This window comes from Peromyscus californicus, unplaced genomic scaffold (assembly GCF_007827085.1).
Source record: "Peromyscus californicus insignis strain IS unplaced genomic scaffold, ASM782708v3 Scaffold_24__1_contigs__length_46423439, whole genome shotgun sequence".
Classification (NCBI taxonomy): domain Eukaryota; kingdom Metazoa; phylum Chordata; class Mammalia; order Rodentia; family Cricetidae; genus Peromyscus; species Peromyscus californicus.
In genome coordinates, this window is record NW_026294535.1 from 25,009,966 (window position 1) to 25,036,996 (window position 27,031).

The 27,031-nt window shown below is 37.5% G+C and overlaps 1 protein-coding gene across 1 annotated transcript in view; it reads right to left on the reverse strand.

The window, feature by feature from the left end:
* Ptprq (protein tyrosine phosphatase receptor type Q) overlaps window positions 1-27,031 on the reverse strand; it is a 194,813-nt gene that overhangs the window by 9,317 nt on the left and 158,465 nt on the right. Inside the window, 3 exon segments of the mRNA XM_052752881.1 lie at window positions 16,877-16,953; window positions 22,146-22,236; window positions 25,734-25,815. Of these exon segments, the coding sequence (XP_052608841.1) occupies window positions 16,877-16,953; window positions 22,146-22,236; window positions 25,734-25,815 (250 nt within the window).

Genomic DNA, 27,031 nt, shown 5'->3' on the forward strand with positions numbered 1-27,031 from the left:
AGCATGTAATAAACATATGAACCAAATAATGGCTCTGAAGAAAGAAGAGGAAGACTTAAAGATAAGGGAATTTGTGTAGAAAATCAGGGATTCAAATTGTGTGTATTGAATGTGAACTATTAGCTGTTCACATTGAAATGTTATACAACTAGGCATACACATTTGGAATAAAGGAAGAATCTCTAAGTAGAAAGATAATTTGACTTAAAGTCATCAGAACACCAGGAACATGAATTTAGGAGAAGAGAGTAAATTCAAGGATTGTTATCTAGATCATTACAAGGCTTGCAGGTCAAGCTGACGAGAGACAAACAGTGTGATATAGATGAAAGAATTGGAACTTCTGACATATCCAATGGAAGGGTGAAGGTGCTGACATTTGATTTAAGTTTCCTGAGTGGTTAGCCAGTGATCTCATAAGAAGCAGTTTTTGTGTCATGCTTCCTTGGCATCAAAGCATCATTTGAACAGTCTGAATAATAGATAAGGAAGAAGAAGAAGAAGAAGAAGAAGAAGAAGAAGAAGAAGAAGAAGAAGAAGGAGGAGGAGGAGGAGGAGGAGGAGGAGGAGGAGGAGGAGGAGGAGGAGGAGGAGAGGAAGAGGAAGAGGAAGAGGAAGAAGAAGAAGAGGAAGAAGAAGAGGAAGAAGAAGAAGAAGAAGAAGAAGAAGAAGAAGAAGAAGAAGAAGAAGAAGAAGAAGAAGAAGAAGAAGAAGAAGAAGAAGAAGGACGAAGAGGAGGAGGAGGAAGAGAATGGGATGTGAGCACACATAATTCTGTAAGGAACTCTAGTGTGAGTGGAGCACAGTACTGCAGGGAAAAGATGGGCGTGTTGGTGTAGGTATGTAATCCCAGCACTTGAGGTGTAGAGACAGGAGGATCAGGAGTTCAAGGTCCGCCTTAGTTACACAGGTAGTTCCAGGACCTCCTGAAGTTCAAGAAACCTTGTCTCAAAAAAAAAGGGATGGTAAGGAAGGCTGGAGAGACGTCTCAACAGTTAAGAGAGCTTTTAACTCTCCCAAAGGGCCAGATTTTGTTTCTAACACTTACATCAGGTTGTTCACAAGCATCTGTAACCCTAGCTCTAGGGTATTTTACACTCCTTCTGGCTACCATGGGCAGCTCCCCACTCCACCCCAACTCAGGTATACATATAAATACATATGGACATACATGCATTCACATAAAATTAAAAAACCTTTAACAAAAGAAGAAAGCTACAATGGGAAGAACATGGAGGTAATTAGTAATCTCTGTGAGTTCAAGGCCAGCCTGGTCTACAGAGTGAGATCCAGGATGGCACCAAAACTACACAGAGAAACCCTGTCTCAAAAAAACAAAACAAAACAAAACAAAAAAGAAAAGAAAAGAAATCTCTAATGTAATATTATGATGTTTATTTTTGTAAGATGAAGGAAATCACAATATGTTTGCTTGGTTTCTCAAAGAATAACACTAATGTGGCAGAGGAGAGAAAGAAAATCCCTAGCCTATGTTGTTAGAGAGGAGGGCTTGGCTAATTAGAGACCAGGAGAGTTTGTCTTGGCCACAGAAGAAAGAGTGCATCGGTCTATGGGTGCAGATAAAGATGATCAGGAGTTCTTTTCACTGTATGCATTGTATCAGTAAGAAAGTACAGTCATCAGACATAGGTGGACATGTGGGATAGGCCTTGGAACTGGGAGAAATAATAAAATAATATAGAGAGCTGGAACTCAAATAGTTAGGGGATTATGACATGATTAACAATCTCTGGTTAGGTGTAGAAATTGTGGGAGTTGCCAACCAATGATTGGTTCATCTTGAGACCCATACCGTGACAGGGAGCCCACTTCTGACTCTGCCTGGAGGGCCAGGACCCAGAGAGCCCAGAGACCTAAGATAGAACCAAACATGACTGACAATAAAAAAAAAGTCAACGAAATGATTCCTAATTATATTCTGCTATACTCATTGATTGTTGCCTAGCCCAATTATCATCAGAGCAGCAGCATCCAGCAACTGATGGAAACAAATGTAGAGACCCACAGCCAAACACTAGGCAGAGTTCGGGGAATCCTGTGGAAGAGGACGAGGAAGGATTGTGGAAGCCAGAGGGGTCAAGGACACCATAAGAAAACCCACAGAATCAAATAACCTGGGCTTATAGGGGCTCACAGAGACCGAACCACCAACCAGGGAGCCTGCATGGGGCTGAGGGAGGGAGGGAGGGAGAGGAAGTGATCAGGCGGGGAAAAAATAAATTAATTTCAAAAATTCTGGTTAGTTAACCCGAGTTTAAATTGGCACACGTTGGTGTGGTCATGAGTATTTCTCCAATCACATCTAGTGGAACAGAGAATTCATCGAATTTCCTATAAACAAGATAGGATCATCATCAAGGCTACAGACTCAGGAAAAACAATCATTGAAGAAATAGAAAATGAAACAAACCAAAAAAAAATGGACTATGAAACATAAACTTTGGAAGAAGGTGAAGTATCGATTTGTTAAGATTTACGGGCTACAGGTTACAGTAGAGAGGAAGAATTATCAAAATTCAGTGATTTGGGGGAAAAAAGATTTTGAAGGCTGCACTGCACATGGCAATGAGGTCTGTGTTGTGAGCACCTGATGACGCCAAGCAGAGGGCAAGTTAAGAGATCAAGAAAATGATGACTGTGACAATGAATCCACATTCTAAACGGATTTTGACATCACCAAGAATTAGGAGAGAGGTAGTGTTGAGAGCAGTAGTGATCCTGGAGCTAAACCTACGAAGTTTTGAGATAGTAGTTAAAACAAAAAGAGACATAGTATGTCCTGTACTTGATACTGTGAACACAAGCTGGTGGCTTCAGCCAGGAGGGAGAGAGATGAACAATGGGGATGAGGAAGGAGGAAGCAACAGCTTTGCCCTTCCTAATGTTTAGTGTCTATGGGTGAGGATGCAGGCTCGCTGGTGAGCCAGGTTTGGAAGGAGGCATCCTTAGAGAGGAACCGGGTTGGGTGCTAATACCACACGCTATCAACTATATTCCATGATACAAAAACTTGAGCATGCACACATATATGGTGATATTTTATTTGTATTAAAATGTTATTTGTATGTTAATAAATAAAGTTGCCCGGGGGTCAGAGCTATTAGCAAGCCATAGGAAAGCAGGGCAGTGGTAGCGTACGCTTGTAATTCCAGCACTTAGTAGGCAGAGCTGGGTAAGTCTCTGTGTGTTCAGGGATACAGCCATTATTGGATACACATGCCTTTAATCTTAATACCAATCATGGAAAATCTGGAGGCCTATACAGACAGGCTGTGAGGAGGCGGTCATGTGGTTGGGTTTACAACCAATGAGAAGGCAGGACAGGAACTCTATATAAAGACTTTAACACAGGGGTAGCTCTGGTTCGGAGAGGTAGGACCACTGCAGGAGGAAGGGTAAGGTTTTGGCTCTTGGCTCTGACCTCTTGGCTTTCTTCTTTGCATTGGTTCTGTGTTTATTGTTTGATGGGAAGGTTGGATACATCTACATTTGGCGCCCAACGTGACAAGAATTCATTAAAAACCGATTGGCTTGGCTTGGCGGCAGGTCTGGTTTCCAGCCTGGGCAGCCCGGCTGCCTAGCTTGGGCCCAGGCCTGACTGACCCGCAGCTGGAACTGCTACAAACAACTCAGACCTGCCCCGCTGAACAGGGCCCCTGCCTGTAAAGCCAAGGCTTGACTCGGCTCAAGTGGCTACACTTTCTCTCTCTCTCTCTCTCTCTCTCTCTCTCTCTCTCTCTCTCTCTCTCTGGATTCACACCTTGAACACCAGGTGGCTGTGAAATTCCCTGGGATTCTACTGTTCTACCCAGACTTGGTAAGTCAATTAACATATCTATTTAAAAGAGAATTTTTTTCTACATTAAAAAAAAAAATGGGCTTTATGTGTACATTGGAAGAAAATTGGGCTTTGTTTGAAATTTTAGGCACTCTGACAATGGAACAACTATATGAAAAGATTAATATTGATCGAATTATTCAGTTTATTACTTTTCTTATCCTCATTTTACTATTTAAAAAGATCGTCAACTTAAGTGCCAGGATAACAGTCTTAGAAAAACTTGTTAAACCGGTAAAAATGAATTATACAGAAATTCAAATTCAGACAGAAGAAATAAATAGTGAAGTTGTTTCAAAATTGGATCGTAAGGTTACAGAAAGAAAGCCAGTTTTCACACAATCACCCTTAATTTATCCAGTAGCCATACAGCAGCTACCTGATGAAGAGAATGAACAAAATACTTGGGTTCCAGTTGAAATGTTAGACTTAGGAAGATTTAAGGAGGCAATAGCATCTTATGGCATGCACTCCCCATATGTAAAGCAAATGTTAAACACCTGGTCAACTTGTAATAGGATTATACCAAAGGACTGGCGGGAATTGGCACAGGCTGTTCTTGAACTCGGACAAAATCTCCAGTGGAAAATGTGGTTCAGTAATGAGGCTAAAAATATAGAAAGACAATGGAGGGATAGCGGAATACAAGTCTGCCAGGATCAGCTTATTGGCGAAGGCCAATATGCTTCAGTACAAACACAATGTTCATATGATGTCCAAACCCTACTTCTATGTAAAACGGCAGCTTTGAATGCATGGGACAGAGTTGAAGAACCAGGAAAAAAAACTGAGTCATTTACAAAGGTTATACAGGGCCCCAAAGAATCTTTCACAGACTTCTTACAAAGATTGACTTCAGCAGTACAAAAAATGGTCCCGAATTCAGAGGCTAGTCAGATAATAATTGAATCTTTAGCCTTTGAGAATGCAAATGCAGCGTGCAAAAGAATAATTAGGCCGTTAAAGGCAAGATCTGCACCTTTGGAAGATTGGATTAGAGATACAGTTAATGTAGAGGCTTATGACCATGATGATATGTGGGTAGGAAAAGCAATTTCAAAAGGTTTGAGCAATGTTAGATGTTTTGGATGTGGAAAGCAAGGACATTTGAAAAGGGATTGTAAACAGGTCATTCCTAGAAATAATGTTTATTCAAGGAACACTGGCAACAGAATGCCCCTTCCTTCTGGAGTATGCAGAAGGTGTGGTAAGGGAAAACACTGGACCAACGAATGTAGATCAACAAGGGACAGACAGGGTAACCCTCTGCCTCGAGCTTCGGGAAACTCCCAGAGGGGCCTCAGGCAGGCCCCCACAGTAAATCCAGTTCAAACCTTTCCTGCAGTTGTAGAGGAAACCCCTACTCAAAGCAACTAAATAACCAAATGTCTATTGGAATAAATCATGTTAGTCGAGATGATGAAACAGAGAAAATAGGAAATACAGGAAAAAACATAAAGAAAATTTTTTGGCAAACTTCTATTAATGAACAAAGACCAAAACTAACAATAAAAATAAATGGTGTTTTGTTGTCTGGTTTGGTAGACACAGGTGCTGACATTACCATAATTGCACCAGAATTTTGGCATCCAACTTGGCCTCTTCAGGAGGTAAACATTCAACTCTTAGGAATTGGGACATTATCTACAGTGAAACAAAGTGTAAGATGGCTTGAATGTATAGGTCCAGAAGGACAGAAAGGAAAATTAAAACCATATATGGCTAACATAGCTATGAACCTGTGGGGTCGAGACTTATTACAACAGTGGAATACTCAGATTAATATCCCTCCAATCTCAGAAACAAATCATAAATTAGTACATGTTTCTGAGAGAAATATTAAAAGATATTATTCTAATGAGTGCTCACCAGCCATCCATGTCATACAAGAACAGGGCACAACAACTGATAATCTTCCAAAAACATTAACAGCTCTACCTTTAAAATGGTCAACAGACAAGCCTGTATGGGTTCAGCAATGGCCTTTAACAACAGAGAAACTCCAGGCTTTACAAGAGCTGGTGGAAGAACAGTTAAATGCTCATCATATTGAAGAATCAACCAGCCCTTGGAATTCTCCTGTATTTGTTATAAAAAAAAAAAAATCTGGTAAATGGAGAATGGTAACAGACCTTAGAGCAATTAACAAAGTAATTCAGCCAATGGGCTCTTTACAATCTGGAATTCCTTTACCTACTCTGTTACCAAAAGGCTGGCCTCTCATAGTTATTGATTTAAAAGACTGTTTCTTTTCAATACCCTTACAAGAAAAAGACAGAGAAAGATTTGCTTTCACAGTGCCTACTTATAATAATTCTCAACCGGTTAAAAGATTTCAATGGAGGGTTCTCCCACAGGGAATGTTGAATAGCCCAACTTTGTGCCAATATTTTGTAAAACAGCCATTAGAAGTGGTACGTAAAAAATTTCCTAAATCTATAATTTATCATTATATGGATGACATTTTATTAGCTGATTCAAATGCAGATACTTTAGAAAGAATGTTTGAAAAAGTAAAGAAAATTTTGCCTTGCTGGGGATTACAAATTGCTTTAGAAAAGGTACAAAGAGGAGATTCTATTAATTATTTAGGATATAAAATAGAACTTCAAAAAATTAGACCTCAAAAAGTGCAAATTAGGAGAGATCGACTACAGACTCTTAATGACTTTCAAAGATTATTTGGAGACATTTCTCATCTAAGAACTATTGTTGGGGTAAAAAATGATGAACTGAATAATTTGTTTAAAACCTTAGAAGGTGATAAGGACTTAAATAGTCCAAGAGAATTATCACCTGAAGCTGAGAAAGAATTGGCCTTGGTAGAAAAGAAAGTACATGAAGGGCACGTAGATCGTATTGATCCAAAGCTGGATTGCATTTTGGTTATTTTACCTTCTAGGCATTCCCCAACAGGAATATTAATGCAAAGGGAAGATATTATATTGGAATGGATATTTTTACCAAATAAACCAAATAAAAAATTAAAAACTTATGTGGAAAAAATCTCTGACTTGATTTGGAAAGGAAAATTGAGACTTCGTCAATTAGCAGGAATAGACCCAGCAGAAATTGTCGTACCTTTAACTAAGGAGGACATTGAAAAATTATGGATAGAAAATGAAGCTTGGCAAAAAGCTTGTAGTAATTTTTTGGGAGAAATTAACAGCAAATATCCCAAAAGCAATAGAATTGATCTTATAAAGAGAGCTGATTGGATCTTGCCTCAAATTGTGAGGAAAAAACCCATATCTGGAGTTCGTACATTTTATACAGATGCCAACAAACAAGGAAAGGCAGGTTACAAATCAGAAAATTTAAGTAAAGTGGTTCAAAGTCCTTATAATTCAGTTCAAAAATCAGAATTGTATGCTATTCTGTTGGTATTAATGGATTTTTCAGAACCTCTCAATATAGTAACTGACTCTCAGTATGCTGAAAGAGTAGTATTACATATTGAGACTGCAGAATTTATCCACGATGCTTCAAAATTAACTTCATTATTTATTCAATTACAAGATACAATCAGAAAAAGGAGTCATCCTTTATATATAACTCACATCCGATCCCATACTGGTCTGCCAGGCCCTCTAGCACAAGGCAATGATGAGATTGATAAATTATTGATAGGAAATGTGCTGGAGGCCTCAGAATTTCATAAAAAACATCATGTAAATAGTAAAGGTTTAAAAAAGGATTTTTCCATAACCTGGCAACAAGCCAAAGAAATAGTAAAGAAATGTCCTACTTGTTCCTTCTACAATCAAACACCATTACCAGCAGGATGTAACCCAAAGGGTACTCAGAGGAATGAAATCTGGCAGATGGACGTGTTTCACTTTGCAGAATTTGGAAAACTGAAATATGTACACCACACTATCGATACTTATTCAGGATTTCAATGGGCAACTGCTTTGAGTTCTGAAAAAGCTGATTCTGTAATCACTCATTTGCTAGAAGTTATGGCCATTATGGGTATACCTGCACAAATCAAAACTGATAATGCTCCATCATATGCCTCTGTTAAAATGAAACAGTTTTTTTTTTTTGTTTTTTTTTTTTTGTTTTTTTTTTTTTTTTTCCCGAGACAGGGTTTCTCTGTGTAGCTTTGCGCCTCTCCTGGAACTCACTTGGTAGCCCAGGCTGGCCTCGAACTCACAGAGATCCGCCTGGCTCTGCCTCCCGAGTGCTGGGATTAAAGGCGTGCGCCACCACCGCCCGGCCGAAACAGTTTTTTGCTTATTATAATATAAACCATGTTACAGGTATACCACATAATCCTACAGGTCAAGCAGTTATAGAAAGATCAAACAGAACTCTAAAGGATATGCTAAATAAACAAAAAGGAGTAACAAAAAACCCCAGAAATAGACTACATAATGCTCTATTAACTTTGAATTTTCTCAATGCCAATGAGAAAGGAACAACAGCTGTAGAGAGACATTGGATAATAGAAAAAACTACAGAATTAAATCAACCTATATACTTTAAGGATGTGCTGACCTCAGAATGGAAACCAGGATATGTGTTACGTTGGGGACGAGGTTTTGCTTTTATTTCTACAGGAGAAGATAAGCTGTGGGTACCATCAAAATTGATAAAGGTTCGATTTGAACAAGAGAGACCTCTTAATTAGAGGAGGTGATAGTTCATCAACTATCGTAAACATCCAATTTAAACTAACTTACACCAGTAACACATGCCTTTTCATTTAATCAGATAACTTGTCAAAAAGGAACATCCCCAAAAAACCTTGGGGAAAGGTTTTTGTTTTTGTCTTTTAGGAGAATGAAGGTTAACGAATTTGAAGAACACTGGACAAATGAGACAACTGAAGAAAAGGAACAAATCATCTATTCTAAGAAACAGAGTGAAATGGCGTATGGGTATGTTATCTAAAAAAATTTTATGTCTTCCTAAATGTTTGTTTCTGCTTTTCTTTAAAGATTTAACACTATTTAACTTCTAATAGTCCCAGTTCAATTAAAATTTAAAGCTGACTTTGGAGTTGGAGAATGGCTCTCTCCTTCTTTAAACTCAAGCATGTTGTTAAAAGGAAAATGCAAACTCCCTGTATCATGCCAGAGGAAAAGAGCCATCTTCTGCTATGGGACAGGAGAAAAGCCAAATTAATTAAGGGACTATTCTATTACGAATCTCAACTCTTTGATTCTATTCTGATTCTTTAAACTTTTCTTAAAGTATGAATTTTATATCAAAATTTACAAGATCAATATATATAGATATATATACATTTTAAACTTTGTTAAGATATAAATGGTCATATAGAGTACTAACTAATTCTAAAAAGTAGCATATATAGTCTTTGTGTTCAAGTCTCTTATCAGTTTTTTGCAGGAAATCACGGTTAGGCCTAACATCAACTGAAGTCTCCAGGAAGAAGATGGGGCCCCACAACAACAACAATTCCACGTGGACAATAATAACATCACTAAGCTGACAAACATCATCTACAGATCAGCTTTGAACTACAAAGTGCTCAGAGCAATTTTGAGAAGAGCTAGCTGAGATGATCCAGTCTCAAAGACTACTTGAATAAGGATTTGAGATAAACCCTGAATTTTGGCATTATACACAGACTGGATAACGAAGGATATATTTACCTTTCCTAGAATTTGACAATTAACCTAAAATTTTTCTTTCAGGATAAAGATACCTTCGCCCATACCCAGCAGGAAGCAATTTCAAGAATATGACGCCCACATTCCCAAAGAGGTGGTGTGGGGTGGTTGTTTTTTTTGGTCTTTTAATGGGTTTTGGGTCTGGGATAATTTTCATTGATTAGGGGGACTGGTTACAAGTTGTTGTCAAGGGTTAGGAAAAAGGCTAAGCAAAGGAGATTAGATTTAAGGTTCTTATTAAAAAAAAAAGAAAGAAAGAAAAGAAAAATGTAAATACTTTACATTGGATTGGATTGTTTTATATTGTATACAAATTATATATATTGAAATTGATATTGTTAGAAAATGTTATATATATTTTTCTAATTGTACCGTTCATCTAACAATGTAATGCAATTTTCTGATCCTTGAATGTTATTACCAGCTATTAGGATATAAAGAAATGAAAGTTAGTAGTTAGATATTATAATAGAACTTGTAGTTATATTAGGTATGTTTTCAAGATTGAGTAGATATATTTAGATAGACAGGTTATCTTCAAACCCTTCAGAGATCTACAGAATATGGCATTTAAAATGTTTTAATAACTTAGAAAATTTTTCTTTTTTGTTATGACTATGAGACATGTCGGCTCCTGGCAGTACCAATCTACTTCAGAGAAAATATGGGCATTGAAGAAACTGCATATGGAGTTAACTTTCATTGTGGCAAAAGTTAGCCACTGGACAACAAAGTATCCTCGAATCAACAGGACAAAATGGACAAACAGGACATAAAACAAAGGATTACTGATTCTTGCCAAAACAAGTGTGGTTATGGCTTTATCAAAAGGCATCTTCAGGGCCGGGCGGTGGTGGCGCACGCCTTTAATCCCAGCACTCGGGAGGCAGAGCCAGGTGGATCTCTGTGAGTTCGAGGCCAGCCTGGACTACCAAGTGAGTTCCAGGAAAGGCGCAAAGCTACACAGAGAAACCCTGTCTCGAAAAAAAAAAAAAAAAAAAAAAGGCATCTTCAGAGGCCAGGACAATATGGCACCATCCCTGAAGTGGCCTTCGCAATTCGAAAAAGGTACAGTGCCCTTTTCTTCGAAGGCAGCTGAACAGGCAGTGGGCCGATGGCCTCTGATGTGCAATGGAACAGCAGCTGAAACAGTTATTCTTGAAGAGTAACTAAGCTCACGCCTCTCAATAGTAGACTGGCATTTGATGGAGGGATATGGAGAAGAATGGGATGCTGAGATGAAGCCATATATACACAGCCAGGAAGAATGGACAGCTGAGTTGGAAAACCATCAGCAATTTCCAGAATTTGAAATCCTGAATCATGACATGACACTGGTGGAATTCAGGTGTTTCTGGTACATGGACTACTCTCACTCAATGTGAGGTTGAACTGTTGACCTTGTGTACATCCTGCTTCACAAATGAGTCTGTTGGATATGCTGGGCCTATAGGCTGAAGATGATGCCCCAGCACTTTGGAGAAACCTCAGGTGACTGTCCAGACAGCTGTCTGTTTCTGTCAACTCACAAATTTTTTGGAGGTTGCTTATGTGCACTTCCTGTTTTTATTTTTGTTAGCTAATATTATTTCCTTCTTGGGTCTCTGAGGGAGTTGAAGATTAGTTAGTTATAGTTGAAGGTTAGTTAGTTATAGTTGAAGATTAATTAGGATACATTTTGGACTTACCAAAATAGGATAGATAATGAAATTATTTTCTCTGAATTTGTCAAATACAAATGGACTAGACATTGTTTAGGTATTTATTACTTGTATATATTGTATATAGTTATTGTCCTTTTGTATATAGTTTTTCTTATATTAGTTATAAGCTTTTTCTTTTTTTTCCTTTTTATTAAAATAGAAAAGGGGAAATATGGTGATATTTTATTTGTATTAAAATGTTATTTGTATGTTAATAAATAAAGTTGCCCGGGGGTCAGAGCTATTAGCAAGCCATAGGAAAGCAGGGCAGTGGTAGCGTACGCTTGTAATTCCAGCACTTAGTAGGCAGAGCTGGGTAAGTCTCTGTGTGTTCAGGGATACAGCCATTATTGGATACACATGCCTTTAATCTTAATACCAATCATGGAAAATCTGGAGGCCTATACAGACAGGCTGTGAGGAGGCGGTCATGTGGTTGGGTTTACAACCAATGGGAAGGCAGGACAGGAACTCTATATAAAGACTTTAACACAGGGGTAGCTCTGGTTCGGAGAGGTAGGACCACTGCAGGAGGAAGGGTAAGGTTTTGGCTCTTGGCTCTGACCTCTTGGCTTTCTTCTTTGCATTGGTTCTGTGTTTATTGTTTGATGGGAAGGTTGGATACATCTACACACATAAATAATTTCTTTGAAACTTTTAGCAAGTATTTGTAAAAATAGCATTAAATGATCCTTATTTTCCTGGATGGTAAATATGCTTTGTACACTATTATTTTTGTTGTAGTCTTCTTCTTCCTCTTCTTCTCCTTCTCCTCCTCCTTCTCCTCCTCTTCTTCCTCCTCCTCCCCCAATTTTCTTCTTTTTCTTATTCTTCTTTTGGTCAAAGAGTAAATTTAATTAAATTGTCTTAAACAAGAAATGTATTAGAGATGGCAAAGGTCTATGGTGATCCATGAAGGCTTTGTAGTCAAATGATCCGTGTTCTAGTCACCTCTCTTATTTGCCAGGGTGAGTTTTAAATGTATAAATCTTGTTTTTAATTCCTTCTTACTACACCATATATGCAGCCCCATTACACCTTGCTTTTCATATAGAGAGGACAATCAGATTTAAGCTTTTCTCTGACTAAGGCGACTTGATTTTAAAGGAAGGCTAAGGAACCGTGAAATGCTGCACAAGCGGAAATGCTCGAGGCACTTCCTTCATATTTTATTAGAGTTGGGGAAGCATGCCATTTCCTTTTACTACCTAGCCTCTAATTTTGAGTATTGGTGTATAAAATTTGCTTCCTCTGAGAAGAGACCTATTAGCTAGAAAGCTTTCTCTGAATTGGAATATACAGTTTAACTGGTTTTAAAGTTCTATAATAATTAGAAAAAAAAGTGTGAGTTTCATGGCAAGTTTCAACTCTCATCATCATCACTGACCCTACATGGCAGTTTTTACAGCTGCCCTTAAGTTAGTGTCTAAGCTTTGCCTCTGGGTTACTAGTCAAGCAGTGTAAAATCTACTGTAACTAAACACCCACTACAATAAAAGTAGCATACATTCATTAGGTGCTTCTGATGTGGCACACAGTGTCTTTAGCTGCTTGCACATGTTAACCTCTTTAAACCTGCTGCAGCCTTTAGGGAAGTTATTTTTCTTTCTCATTTATAGATATAGAAACTTGGAGCACCAAGGGTCACAGACACAAAAATGACAGAGGAAGTAGGTCCACTCAAGTTCTGAAGTACATGTACAACACTCCCACCTAATACATTAAAAGTTCCTCTTAGTGATTCCATTGGCTCACTGTGTGCTATGTCCCAGGAATTGCAGAACATGTGAAAATGAAAAAAAAAAGAGAGATTTAAATAAGTATTGCCAACAAAGCAGTATTTTTCTCTATCTGCTGGGGATGCTGTGAATGTGTTGCTCTGATTGATTGATAAATAAAATTCTGATTGGCCGGTAGCCAGACAGGAAGTGTAGGCAGGGCAAGCAGAGAAGAGAATTCTGGGAACAGGAAGGCTGAGTAGGAGTCACCAGCCAGACACAGAGGAAGTGAGATGTAAAAGTAACGGTAAGGCACAAGCCACGTGGCAACTTATAGATTAATAGAAATGGGATAATTTAAGATATAAGAACAGATAGCAGGAAGCCTGCCACGGCCATACAGTTTATAAGTAATATAAGTCTCTGTGTGTTTACTTGGGTCCAAGTGGCTGGTCGTAGGGCCACAGGAGCCGAACAAACCAGGAAAACTTTAGCTACATCTATCAGTTTTGAATACATAATTATTTAATCATTCATCCTAGTAACTCCCAGTAACATGTCATTGTTAATAATACACACAAATGCACACAATGCTAAAATCTGTTGACAGAGAATTTCTGGTATCTACCCTTGGCAGCGGAGCCTTCTGCTTGCCCATAAAATCTCATTTTTACTATTGGTCCCATTGAACTGTTTCTAGATGTATTGGTACAACCAGCTACCTGTGAGGCTACAATCTTTCATCTCCTTTTTTTTCTCATGGTACATCCTTTATCAAAATGTTCCAGTCTCTCACTAAGTGCAGGACAAAGAAGCACAATTCCCCAGCCTGGCCCAGGGCAGAGGAACATGGGGATGTACTGTCACATGAGCCTAGTGTTAGGTCCTGGCTTTCAGTATCTCCTGAATGCTACCTGCTGCTCCCCTTTCCCTTTCCTGGAGCCTGGTTTTCTTCACATAGACAAATTAATTTAGTACTCCCTTTAGTCCTCTTCCCTTTGCTCCCAGATCCAAAGAAATAAAAATCCTAAGGCCATATCAAGCTTCTGTCATTTGCTCTTGGGGATACTTCATGAACCTTCCATTGAAAGTGTCAGCTGGGTAGCAGTGGTGCACACCTTTAATCCCAGCACTCTGGAGGCAGATGCAGGTAGATCTCTGAGTTCAAGACCAGGCTGGTCTACAGAGTGAGTTCCAGGACAGCCAGGGTTACACAGAGAAACCTTGTCTCGAAGAAAAAACAAAAATCAAAACAAAATAATGTGTCATATAACAAAACTTGGAAATTGGGGGAAACTGAAGTGTCACATGTGTTTTCTGAGGTAAAGACAGCCCCAGTTGGAGGTACAGAAGTAAGGAACACTATGGTATTGTTGATATGTATTTGTCCCTTGTTTTTAGTACCTCAAGTAATGGATGCTATCCTGGAAAGTATTAGCAATGCAATACACTGCTCACAGTGCTATGCAATCCCACTTCCATATGGAGTTTCTTTACCTATTCCTGCTTACCATGTAAGTCACAGGAACACTTTTTTTTTAAAAAAAATAGGATTTCATATATTTTAACATTATCTTATTGTAACAGAACATATGTCTTCAGGCTTCTTAGTTTATTGATTAAAGTATCTCTTTTAAAAGTATGTGTTTATTTTATGTATGTAAGTGCTTTATCTGAATGCATGTATGGGCACCATGTACATGGCTGGTGCCCTCTGAGCTCAAAAAAGAGTGTCAGATCATTGTGAGCAACCATGTGAGTGCTGGAGCAAAACCCAAGTCTTCCTCAAGAGCCACGGGTGCTCTTAACTACTGAGCCATCTCTCTAACCCCTGCTTAAACCACCTTCTCACTTGCTATTGGCTGTATACTGACAACTATAACATTTAGAGAGAACACTAGAGGTTCATAAATATTACCTTGCTATGTCATCTGTATGCTTGTCATGCTTACTAGAATGCACTGTTTCCTTTTTTTATTGAAAATAGATTCTTCCCTCATACAATACATTCCAACCACAATTTCCCCTCCCTCCATTCCTCCCAGCTCCCCCCGCCTGCCAACCTCCCCTCTCTCCCAGATCCACTCCTTCAGAAAAGAGCAGGCTTCTAAGAGACAACAACCAAACAGGGGGGAAAAAGGATACAATAAGACAAGGCAAGTCCTCATATCAAGGCTGGACAAGGCAACCCAATAGGAGGAAAAGAGTCTCAAGAGCAGGTAAAAGAACCAAAGACATATCCACTTCTACTGTTAGGAGTTCCACAAAAACATCAAGCGAAAAGCCATAAGGCACATGCAGAAGACCATGTGCAGACCGCTGCAGGCCCTGTACTTGCCACTTCAGTCTCTGTGAGCTCACATCATACCATTTGACCATTTGTCCCACATTTGAAATAACATTACAGAAATGAGGTATTGATTTGGATCTACTTGTTGGCAAGTTGAAAATAGTACGATGACTTAGCTTGGTCCTATTCTATAACATTGCAAGACATTTGATCAATAGGACAGTGGTTATTTTTAAAAATCTAGATATCTAGGCATTATTGCATAAAGTGGGACTTCAACAGGCTGTAGGGCCTAGCCTACAATTAGAATTAGTCAGCATAAAAGTTCTGTATAATTTTTAGAGAAGAATTGCATACACCAAAGGCTCGATTATTTGATGAAGGAATAAAACATTACAATAGTAAATTCACATGGTCATTTCAATAGAGACCTAAAGATTTAGTATTAAAACTAGATGAAAACCATATCTTTGCCAATATAATCCCTAATATGATATGCAAAGAAGTCTTCACTTCTCCATTATTTACTCTATTGACAATAAGACCCAATAAAGGATTATAGTTTCAGAGTTAATATTGACTAGTAAGGAATTATTATGAAATCTACACACACACCACTTCACGGAAGTTTGGGAACAATGAATACAATACAGGTATGTTTGATGTAAGGAAAAGGATGAAGTATCATAGAAGGACCTCAAATAAATTGAAAGAAATGGCAGGTCAGTGAGTAGGAAAATACCTAAGAATAGGAAAATAACATAAAACTTGAGAGTGTGCACAGCAGCAGAAATCTTTGAATATCTGTAGGCTCACAAGATGACAATGATTAATCTTCCAGCCTAGCTGAAGCCAGTAGGAAAAAACCATAAAGGGACTACCTTGAAATTGCATAATAGAGTTGTTTAGAGATAAAGCCATCTACCTTAGGAAAAAATTAATGAATTGATGCCTGGAAACACTTAACAAATAATTAGCAGGGATATTTGGAATACATCCCAAGGTGAAAGGCAAATTAAATGACCATAAGAGCTCTTCCCACTATAAAATGCAGTCCTGGATGACCAGAGGTTTCTGAGCACCAACAGAATGGTGATGAATATTGGCAGAACAAAGAACCACAGAGAAAAAGAGGGATGGAGAACAAATTGGCTTCATTCAGTTTTCAGTCCAACTCAGTAAGATTGATTATCTCTGATATGCCAGAGACTATTGTTTCCATGTCGATTCATCTATGTTTACTGAGTGGCTAGATGGAATACACATTTTATATCATCATCATCCCTTCGATGGACTCCATATCTCAAAGGAAAAGGTATATAACAAGGTTTTGCACCATATGAACATGATTGTCAATTTGACTGATACTTCACTGACAAAGTGATTAGCTGACCCTGTGTTCAGAGAATATATTAACAAAGCATGTGAAGTGGTGCAAAGGTCAGGTATAGTGAGAAGAAATGTTCTGTCTGCACAAACTAGTGAAATAAATAACAAATTAAAAGCCTACATAACCCCTGTCTCTCAAACACCTATACATCAAGTTGCTATTAGGAAAACAGCATTTTCCATTCCATGGTGTTTTAATGAATTTGTTGTCTTAAATATTTGGAAATGTATTCATGCTCCATCAAATTATACCATCTATGAAAATAGTAACTTACAGAAACATAGCTGGCATTAATGTAATCTGACCCTGGGATGCTTGCATCAGCAATCAGCTTCACTCTGTTATTATTATCTGAGGGGAAAAAAACATAAGAAATTGTAATAGGATTTTCAAATTGCTAAGACTTCTGTACTACGAAAGTAATATAAAAGTGCATGATCTAATAATCTCCATTCATATATGAGTATAACATTTTAAAAATATTCTCTCATGACCCATATTTCTACTATACAAATTATCAATAAGAGCTTGCACGTATTTGTAGAATTCCTACACGTATCATTACAGAATTAGTTTCAAATGTTGTGCCATATGCTGTGTTCTGAAAATTGTTTTTATTTATCTTTCTACATAATCAAAAGTATATCTGGTTTGTGTTTTTAAGAAGACATATAGCACTTTAATATAGCATACCCTATTTAATTACGACTTAAATTGATCCCAATTATTATTCAAAATACTGGAAAACATAATAGAGTTAATCACATAACTGTAAAACTGTATTTGTTCAACATATTGCCAGAAGCAAAAGTCCCCAAATCACAGGTGTACCTTTTGTATGTGGAAAGATACTGTCTAATGATCTCTTAATTTTATCAGTACACACTCTGAGAATTAGTTGAACATTTTTTAGGGCATTCATTATACTAATATTCTTATTTTTGTACAAGTTCATCGATAGACTTTTCTGAAACTTGAATATATTTTTCTAATTTACATTTCAGTATTTCAGACTTTCCCTTACTCAGATTTTTTTTCTAAAAGTAGTGAGGTGTAGGTTTACCTTTTGCTATTTATTATTATCTGTAACACAATAGTCCCATTTAAAAAATATTCCATTCATTTTTTTCCTTGATTTAAAATATTACTTTTATCATATACTACATTACCCATACATTTAGGTCTAGTTTTAAATTATTCTTTCCCATTACCTATTTTTCCTTTAATGTAAAATTTCTAGTTATTCTTCTTGAGACTCTTTTAAGAAATGCATTCACCAAGTAGATATTCTGTGCCCACTAATTTCTTTTTTTTTTTTTTTCCAAAAAAGGGTGCCAGAGATGTTCTTGGGAGTGTGTACCAAGTTGGTTTTATAACTGTAACATCTACTGATAACTTTAAATACAGGAAATCAGAAAGTATCTTTGAGTAAATAATTCAGAAGTTTGGCTGGATTGTGCGGCTAAGTGGTCCGGTACACGCTTAGCCTTTGCAGGGCTTTGGGTTATCAACACAGGGAACAGAAAAGAAAGGCTTTGTGGAACTCCATGGAAGACACATAAGAGGAGAATTGGTTATGAATATCTACACAGACTTGAGTGAATCATTTAGCTTCTCTGGTTCTTACTGGCCTCAACTGTATCATGCAGTGAAAGTATTTATTTTGTATAACTCTCTTGATGAAATGTAAAAGCTTACAGGAAATATTCAATACTGTTCTCATGTTCTCCAAGTTTAAGCATATACCCATATTAACTATCTAAACTGTTTTAGTTATATTGTGAGAAATTATGATCAATGCATTGAAACTTAGAGATTCCTAATGTTTAAACAAATTTCTGCAAATGGTTTGTGTGCTGGTGTTACTGTGTTACTGCGTTTTTTAAGATCTGCCTAATGACATTGTAGCTAGTCTTGTACTTCAGGAGGGAAAGCCATTGGGGTGCTATTCACTCGATATGCCTGTTTATAACAAGCTGAGTCAACAGCACTCTCCATTTTTTCTCATGGTGTTGGGATATTAAGGTCACAGTGTCCTGTCAGACAGAGATTTGGAAATCATGTCTGCAAGTATTCGCTGCTAATTCTAGTGTCCTAAAGCCCTGTAAGCTAATATCTTCCAAAAGGCACTGTGATATTTGAAATTCTCTTTCACACATTACTCAGGGGAAACACAGCATTACTCAAAGCTGCCTCAAGCAAAACTTCAGATTCTATTGAAATATATTCATTCACTATGGCGAAAGACACACTTTTCCAGTTTTATGAGTCCTGTGCAAGCACAATGACAACACATAGTCACAAAATCTTGGTTGCTTGCCTAGCAACCATTCATGTGTCTATCTCTGTGTGGGTTTGTGTGTGAAAATATGCCATGCCTCATACAGACAAGGCTATGACATTACAGATGGACTTTAGCCCTAGCTAGGGATGGGGTCTTGCTGTCTTCAGAATTCAGTGCCTGGGATGTATCACAGTCTTATCCACTCAGAAAGTTATCAGCATTTAAAAGAGAATGATCTATTGATTACTAACCATGAGGGCTAACATTTGCTGAATGCTTTCTGTGTTCCAGTACTGGGAAAAGTGATTTATGTGACTATTTTACTGAATCCTTCTATTAGCCTTACAAAGAACAGACAGTATGTTGGCAGTCACAAAGAACAGGCAGCTACAATCCAGAACTGTATCTCAGGAAGTCTCATTGTTTTTTGTCTTAGCCTCAGTATGGAGGTTTAAGACATTCATTCTCCTTACTCCTTTTTCTTGTTTTGAGGATGAGCATTTACTTCCACCAACCACTCTTGTTCTCTTCTCAACATAAAAGCAATAAGCTTCAGGAGGGGAACAGGATGGTGGAGCTGGAACAGGGACAGAGTGTGGGAGCGATGGAAGAGATACCATGATAGAGGGAGACATCATGGGGATAGGGAGAAACCTGGTGCTAGGGAAGTTCCCAGGAATCCACAAGGATGACTCTAGCTTAGACTACTAGCAATAGTGGAGAGGGTGCCTGAGCTGGCCTACCCCAGTAGTCAGATTGGTGAATACCCTGTTGTCATAGAGCCTTCATTCAGTAACTGATGGAAACAGATGCTGAGATCCATAACCAAGCACTAGGCCAAGCTCCAGTTGTCCAGTCGAAGAGTGGGAAGAGGGATTCTATGAATAAGGGGGGGTTAAGTTCATGATGGGGAAACCTACAGATATAACTGAACCAAGCTAGTGGGAACTCATGAACTTTTAGATGAACAGCTGTGGAGCCTCCAAGGGACTGGACTAGGCCCTCTGCATTAAGTGAGACAGTTGTGTAGGTTGGTCTGTTTAAGGATCCCCTGGCAGTGGGAATCGAATCTATCCCTGGTGCATGAACTGACTTTTTGGAGCCTATTACGTATGGTGGGACACCTTGCAAAGCCTTGATGCAGGGGGAGGGGATTAAACATGCCTCAACTGAATGTACCAGGCTTTGCTGACTCCCCATGGGAGGCCTTACCTGGAGGGGATGGGGGGTAGAGGTGGGAAAGGCTAGGGGCAGGGGAGCGAAAGGAGGGAAGAGGGGGATCTGTGGTTGGTATGTAAAAAACATAAAAAATTTCTTAAAGAAAAAAATAGTAAGCTGATGGTCTGAATTTTCTTTCAGCCAAAATGGAGACTAGATTATTATCTTCATTACAAAAGAATGAAACATTACAACAAACTATTAAGGAACTCAAATTTTCATGCTTCAAGTCAGAAACTTCTTAGAAATTAGTTAAACTTATTTGAGTTACTTTATATGTGTTGACATACTGCAAATTAGTCCCAACTTTATAATATAGCTAGAACTAACTACTAATGAATTCATGGTAGTTGCCTTTTGATAAGAGTATAATATTTACTGGCACCGAGTGCCACTTGAATAAGCATGCTGCAAGCAGTCTAGAAAAAATTCAGTGCAAACACATCTAACAACATGGACATTACCACTTAAATTGTATCCAATCAAGTAAATTTTCTTAAAGTTAGAATAAAAAGCATGTTACACTACCTATGGTGGGACAACTTGCACAGCCTTGAGGCAGGGGGAGGGGCTTGGACCTGCCTCTACTGAATGGACCAGGCTCTGCTGCCTCCCCATGGGAGGCCTTACCTTCTTGTAGGAGGGGATGGGAGGGATTGGAGGGGAAAGGCTGGAAGGGCAGAAGGAGGGAAGAGGGGGAATCTGTGATTGGTATGTAAAATGAATAAAAAATTACTTGATAATAAACAATGTATTTAAAAGCATGTTAAAAATGGTCAGGCATTTAGAGATTATCAGTCATATTCTTTACTTCTCACATCACAGTTTTGCCGTCTTGCTTCTGAAGTCATTTTCTTCTCATTGGTTTTGTTGCAGAAGGAACCTGCAGTGGATAATGCTATTTATTTTTCATTCTATTCTACTTCCTAGACACGACAGGTTGTGTGGATTATAACCTCTGATACACAGTCCTCTAAATTCAGTTGCCTTCGTGAATAATTTATTCTCTAATACCAGCCTGTGTTCTGCTTCTTCCTATATAAATTCTACATGGGATTATAGTCGCCTTTAAGTTAACACTTCCCTAGCTAAAAGGGCTGTAGGAATTTCCTAAATATGTTTATTTATTTGTTTGTTTATTGAAGTGCTAAGCTTGTGCATGCTGGGAACCCTTCTATCGATGAACTATAATCTCAGTTCTTTGCAAAACCTTTTTAAAGATCGAGGCAGGGTTTCACTACGTTGCTCAGGTGGATCTTGAATTCCTTAGGTAGAGAAAGCTGTTCTTGAACTTTTGGTCTCCATGTTCAAGCCTCCCAATTACTTGAGAGTACAGGGCTGCATTACTTGGCCTGCTTCCCAGTATACATTGGAACAAAGTTTCAGGACATCAAAATTCTTAATATCTTAATATAAAATGCATTGGATCAGAATTCTACTAAGCAGGCACATGCATTCAAAGACTACAAAAACAGACATATTGGTAACACAGGGATATCAAATCTTTCTCTACAAGTAATCATTGATTCTTAAAGCAACAACACTTTTTTTCCTTGAATTGAAAAATGGAGTTGTCCTACAGCAAGGTATAGTACTGCCTCTCTGCAGAAACAATTCCAGTAAACACACATTGACTCTATTCATCAACTAGTATTTTGCAAGGCATTTTAATGTTCCATAAGACTACTATGCTCTTAGGGAAATTTAATACACAAAGCAAAGTGTGAATTTCCCTTCGATTTAAGACATGCTCAATAGGAAGATGTTAAAAGAGTTAAATTACAAAGCTAAGAAGCAGGTCAATCTACAGTTTCTTGCACCTGCATAAATGAACCTTGTGTGAACAAACTGAAAACCATGTCAATTAACTTCAGTAATTAGGAACAAAGCAAACGTGATACAACTTGAAAGTCACCACTAATGCTATGTATTATTGTAATTCAATTAACGCGTAAGGAAGCATTAAACAAATGCTAACAGTTAAGATGGTGGGCATTTGGAAATACTTCATATTTAAAACATAAATGAGACTTGCACATACATGGTTTTATGTTTGGAAAGCGATTTTTTGCTCTGTTCCAAGGGAGATCAGCATCAGTTGAAGAAAGATCTTGAAGAAATTTCGGTAATTCCTGTGAAAAAAAAGTCATTGCCAAGTTTAAACTTGGTAAATATGAAATTCTGCTTAGTAAAACACAATCCCTTATTCTAAACCCTTCGTTTGTTTAGTTTGTATGTATATGCTCACGTGTGTGTGTGTGTGTGTGTGTGTGTGTGTGTGTGTGTGTGCACATCTACATGTTGAAGGGTAGGGAACAACCTTGGGTGTCATTCCTCAGGGGCCATAGGTCCATTTTATTTTATTACTTTAAAGAAAAAATCTCTCATTGGCCTGAGGCTTACCAAGCCGGTTATACTATGTGGCCAACTAGCCTCAGGAATCTTTCTGTGCCCATGTCCTCAAAGCTGAAATTACAAACGATAGGCAGCTTTTACATGAGCTCTAGGTATCCAGTTCATTGGCCTACTGAACTATCATTCCAGTCATAAATGTTTTTGATTTTTATTTATTTTTAATTTTGTGTCACTGATACCGGGGATTGAATCCTGAGCCTTGTGCTTGGCATACAATCTCAGTTGCAGAGCTATTCTCCCAGGCCACAGTTTTTAAATTTTCAAACATCTCTGTCATAGATATGGGAACAAGGTAAAATGAATAGCATTGGCTTTCCCTAAATGTCACCATTACTATTCTGAATGATTTTGATCAACTAGAATATGGCATTCCCTTGTGATAATTTCATTGAACTCTGGAGAGCACTAAGGTGCCACATGCTACCCATGGCTTCATCAGGTGCACACAACTGTTGTTATTTAATATGTTAATGCCTCTTTAGAGGGAAGAAGGGAGTTGAATGATTTATTTTTTGTTTTTTCTCCCCAGACAGTGTGATTTCATGCCTATTAATTGGTACAACCCTGGTCATTTTGAGAAGATGTCAAAGGTCAATACTGCACTCCGTTGGCCTCGTTAAATTGATAGTGGAATGCAAAGGTGAGATTTAGAATGAGCCAATACAGATGATGGGTTGGAAAGATCTACTGTTGACATTTGAAAGAAAAATGCTGCAGTCTGTCTGTCTTTCTCTTTCTAGTGCATCTTTAAGGAAGCTGGTGGAAGAAAATGTATTGATTATTTTCTTGGGCCGATGATTTCCATTCATGAAATTATTCTAATTTCTGTAATAATACACTGTGTTTTCCACTTTAATGTAATTATACATTATTTCTTTTTATTCAACAATTCTCCCTTCTACAAAAAGAAAGATCCTAAAGAGTTCTTTTCATATGGGTATATATCATGGGCAAGACTGGGTATAACCAGCAAGGCTTATTAAAAGTTAACAAAATAAAAAGACCCAAAATATCTTCTCTGTGTCAAGGTTTTAGAAGTATTGAAAGGGGAAGTGGGAGGACAGATGTGTTGGAAATTGACTTGAAAATGATACAGTTTGGAATGATTTCACATCTAAGTTTCCATTTACAGTTTTAAGTGACTGTGGCTCTGGTGGCCCACACTCAGTCACCAAGCTGATAGTTTGAATTAGCATCATGATACTGGGTGGTCTTATTCTTATTAGGATGTAGAACGTCAATGATCTTCCCTAAGTAGGTCTTTCTGCTCCTGTTTGATGTCTTCTCAGTGGGAACAAGATGAGCAGATTATTTTGCCCTCCTCCTGCTTTTGTATTTATTCTCTATCTCTGGAATAGTTCCCCCTTTATCTTCTCATTGGGATTCAGCTCATGCTACCACTTGTCTGAGACATCACCATTTTTATTAGTCTTTCCTAACCAGTGTTCGGCGTTGATCCTCACATCTTTATACACATCTCAATCATGACACATTTGTCCTGTTTGAAACATGTCTCTCATCTCTACAGTTCTTACTCTAATCTGAGTTTATGTGTGGTAGAGAGTATCATCCTAGTAACTGATATTTGTACCAAGCACTTTCCACACATTCTATACATAGTAACTTTAGTATTCCCAATTCAATGAGGCAGATATTATTATATATTTTTTGCAAATGAAGACACTGAGGGGCAGAGGAATTAGGTAACTTGTCTAAAGCCATTTAGCTTGTAAATGCTAAACTGATGAATACCAATGTGTCAAACACATTGCATGCCATAGTACAAACTCTAAAAAAACACTAACTAAAGGACAAGAAAATAGAAAATGAGTTCAAAGATCAGTCAAAATTGTGCATCCAATATATGTTTATTATGTTATAATAATTTTGATTTTAAAAAAATTAATAAAGCATTAGGATAAGAATAATTTGTTTTTTAAAAACAAAAGAATAGCATGGCTCCCCCCAAAAAAGCTAGAATTTTTCTTAACACACGAAAATACATTTGCTAATAAGACTATTCATCTACTTAGTCATGAATAATTCAATTATGTTTGCCCCTATTCTAGTAAAATCACACTTTTGCTCCTGAGAAATGGAAATTTCTTTCTATATAAATGCTAAGGGAACTTCATGGCTCCCTTGATTTTGCGAAGTCCAGACCAGTATTACTTAAGAAGCATAACCAACCAGTGGCAGGGGGCCCCATTCATCTTCTCACGTTCTCGTTATTACTCCCTGAGAAACTGAAATTTTATAATCCTGAATTATTTAAGCCAATTGTCTGACTCTTTGTTTCAGAAGTTCACACACTAAGAAATTCACAGAAAAAAAGTAGAAGTAGACTTTGGGTACACTATAAAATCTACTTCACTTTCGCCATACAAAATAGATTGCCATCTCGATAAGGTACTTACAAATCTCAAAATAGATTATGGCTCTAACCTTTACGTTTCTTAATAATTTCAATTTTATTGATATACAATACTCAGCTAATTAATAAAAATACTGTATCAAAAGAAACATGAGAAAATTGTTAAAAAGTGAAATTATTTTCAACTTTAAAATAACTTAAACAATGAAGTCTTAGTTTTACATATCTCCATGTAGGATAAAGCATTTATTTAATCATAACTTAGAAAGACTGTATTGAATGTAGACATACTTGTCTATATTCTGATAGTCCTAGAAGTTGTAATGATATTTGCAATATCTACAAATATCCAGCTCTGTTCCCTGATCATTTTACACCATAAATGTACATTAAGTAGCACTCATTATATTCGGTATTCAGTGTACTTATAATAAAATGCAACATGTGATCATTAAGGACCTAAATCTGACACAATTATTTCAAAATAAACTACATTTACAGTACTATCTAAAGCTCATACACAAATACAAACTAATGAATCCATCACTCTGCATTTCCACCTCCATCAGGATGAAAGAGAAAGGAGCTGGGGCCAGCCTGCCATTGCGGGGAGGCCTGAAGAAGATCACCTTCTCCTAACACAGTAGGTGAATATTCTGATGAGGTTGCCCCAAAGGCCACCCAGGGTAACATTACTATCTAAACAATCAACCTGGTAATTGGGTATTGATTATCAAGGCCAGAGTCCTTCATGGCCTTGCATGCTTAAAATGGACGTGAAATGTGACACAGGAAACTACTGGAGGTCTTGCAATGTTGTGACAACTGCTGGTAACATACCGAAAATTCCTCTTGAAACTTTAGGTTGTTGTTTGTGCAAAGCTCTTCGACGTGTTGCAGGAAGGATTTCTTGCTTATTGGCCTCCAAGTAAAGAAAGGTATTAAATGGAACCATGTTAGCTTATGTTCTTTCTCTTAAGGGAAACCTTGGGCACTGATTGTACTGTTAACATTCAAGCAACAAGGACACTGTAAAACCCTAGTCACACAGTCCTTTCAAGTCAACCTGTCCTGTTTACAAAAGGAGTTTTTCCTCTTTAAATTCACTTTCTTTGCATTCATCACGCAAAATTCTTTCAATTTTTCAGTGACTTCAAAAGAAAGACTTAGCATTTTAATGAACAAAAGTTTTCAAGTAAATGTGAGGGCATGAAGTTATCATTGACTCTTAAATGCACATAATACCTCTCTGTCATACAGAAGAATTTTACACATTACAAGGTTTTAGAAGATATAAAATATTGCAGTGACCTCATTCTCATAATGATATGGCTTTTAAGCCCAAAGGAGTTTAAATATCCCCATATTACTTCCCAAGTTAAAATACAGACATGCAGGCTTCACCCCAGAGAGAGAGAAAGCATTTCTCCAGTTACCATGCAATTAGTCATGCTTTTATGATTTATATCCAGCTTAAAGGTTTTTCCAACAAACATTCAGAAAGAGAGCCACACATTAAGAGTCATTGAGCCAGTGAATCTAAAAAGTTGATATTCAAAAAGAAGGGGGAAAAGTTCACAAACTTACTTGATGGATTTTCTATAACTAAGTAACCTGCAACAGAACCATGTTAGATGTATTGTGAGTGGGAGTGGATGGCTCATTCTCAAAGAGTTCTAAGTTAAAATCAGAAAATTATTGTAAATCAATAATGTATAAGTACAACATGGCTTCAACTAACATGCAATTCTTAATTTCAAAATTACATTAATTTTGACTAGGTTAACTTCTCTTCCCAGTTATAAAGGTAGCATTATCATTTAAGACAGTGCATTGAAAGAAGGCTACCTTTTAATATATTGTAAAGAATAGAGAGTTAATACAGATTCAAGAAATATTTTATTTATAAAGAGTGTGGAATATGTGAAACAGAAGTTATTCAAAATTACATTACATTGCCCAAATTTTGTTTCATGACTGAGTTTTGGTTAATATACAGCCAAAACAATCACATTTTATCCATTTCAACTACTTTATGTACATTTTGTGACAGGTCATTGACAAAGTTAAACTCTGAAACATGAGATATTTTAACAGAAAAACAGATAATGCAACACACACTTAGAGATATGTTCCCT